The sequence below is a fragment of the Oryzias melastigma genome, linkage group LG10, assembly GCF_002922805.2.
Source record: "Oryzias melastigma strain HK-1 linkage group LG10, ASM292280v2, whole genome shotgun sequence".
In the NCBI taxonomy this organism is placed as follows: domain Eukaryota; kingdom Metazoa; phylum Chordata; class Actinopteri; order Beloniformes; family Adrianichthyidae; genus Oryzias; species Oryzias melastigma.
In genome coordinates this window covers 12890709-12892170 of record NC_050521.1, presented here as the reverse complement: position 1 = coordinate 12892170, position 1462 = coordinate 12890709, and the positions used below count along the sequence as shown (strand labels likewise).

Here is a 1462-nt window from a genome sequence, read left to right as displayed (position 1 = left end):
CTAAAAAATAATCGACTTACAATGCAAAATAAGCTTGATTGAAACGTGTTAATTTTATTGAACGTTATTTATAGTTTAAAATGAAAGTCTTGTCATTATTATTTCAAATCTTTTATTTTTCAATGCCATGTTAAGCTAGCATCACTATGATGCATATGACTTTGCTGTTCTTATTGTAAGAAAAATGAAAAATATATATTTTAAAAACAATTAAATCTAATATGTCGGTTCAGTGAAAACAACATTTAACCAACAGCTACCTTTTCCAAAGCCTCTCTCCTTTTTCATAGTACGGCCTGTGAAACCTTTTATCTAAAGGGCTCTTTAGGTATTTAATCACCTAACCTACACATGAATTTCCAAATGAAGGAATAAGCCAAAAGTGTATAATTGGGATTTATCCTTGACGTTTGACCATTTTAGATATTAAATGAGTCTTATCTAGTACTAAATCATTTATGTGTTGGTGATATGGAGTCAAACCCTCGATGAGATTTCTTCTTCAGTAGCTGCTCATCATAACATTTAAGGAGCAGCATGAGGTATTACTGCCAGTGTAAATGGACAAAATAAACATGACATATATTAAAAAATAACAAACACAAAAGCCCATGTGGACTTGTAAATATCAGTGAAAAAAAAATAATTTGATGTGTTTTTTTTCTCCTTTTCTTTAACGGCAGATTGGTCCTCAGCGCTGTTTCCGACTACTTTGCTGCTATGTTCACCAGCGACGTGAGAGAGGCCAAGCAAGAGGAGATAAAGATGGAAGGAGTGGATCCTGAGGCACTCAAATCTCTCGTTCAATTTGCCTACACTGGTTAGTGCTCATAAAAGAAATTCACAAGGTTTTGCACGCCGTTATGAGACTGCTGAAATCCTGCGTGATTAAAATGGATCAATAAGACAAATTCATTATTGAGAATGCTGAGCGGGCGGCTCTCCACCGTAAAATTGCTTCACTCTACCACTCAAATTGCCTTTTTATGAAATCTCCTAACATGTATTTGAATTAAAATGTCAACTAGTTCATAAAATCTGTATTAGAAATGAGACTTAGTCATCTTAATGGTAAAAAAAAAAATTGGTTTCATTTTTATTTACAGTTTTGGGCTGCTCTCTGCTTCATCTTTTTCGATATCATAGGAAGCCACTCTTTACTGCAGAGATTCTCACTTGTGACCTGGAAGGATGTAACTTTGTCCTTGTTTTCAGGTGTCCTTGAGCTGAAAGAAGAGACCATCGAGAGTTTATTGGCAGCGGCCTGCCTCCTCCAGCTTCCACAAGTCATCCAAGTCTGCTGTAGCTTCCTCATGAAACAGCTCCATCCCTCCAACTGCCTGGGAATCCGGTCATTCGCAGATGCCCAGGGCTGTGTTGACCTGCTGAATGTGGCCCATAACTACACCATGGTAGGCTAGATCCATGACAGCAACAGAACTTTTTCCTGCTTTTTTTTTTT

The 1462-nt window shown here is 36.9% G+C and overlaps 1 protein-coding gene across 4 annotated transcripts in view; it reads left to right on the top strand.

Moving 5' to 3' along the window:
• The window catches only part of klhl4 (kelch-like family member 4), a 29049-nt gene that overhangs the window by 17010 nt on the left and 10577 nt on the right, over positions 1-1462 (top strand). For all 4 annotated transcript variants that reach the window (XM_024283860.2, XM_024283859.2, XM_024283857.2 and 1 more), the window contains 2 exons: positions 684-820; positions 1216-1412. In XM_024283860.2, the coding sequence (XP_024139628.1) occupies positions 684-820; positions 1216-1412 (334 nt within the window). The remainder of the gene's footprint in view (positions 1-683; positions 821-1215; positions 1413-1462) is intronic.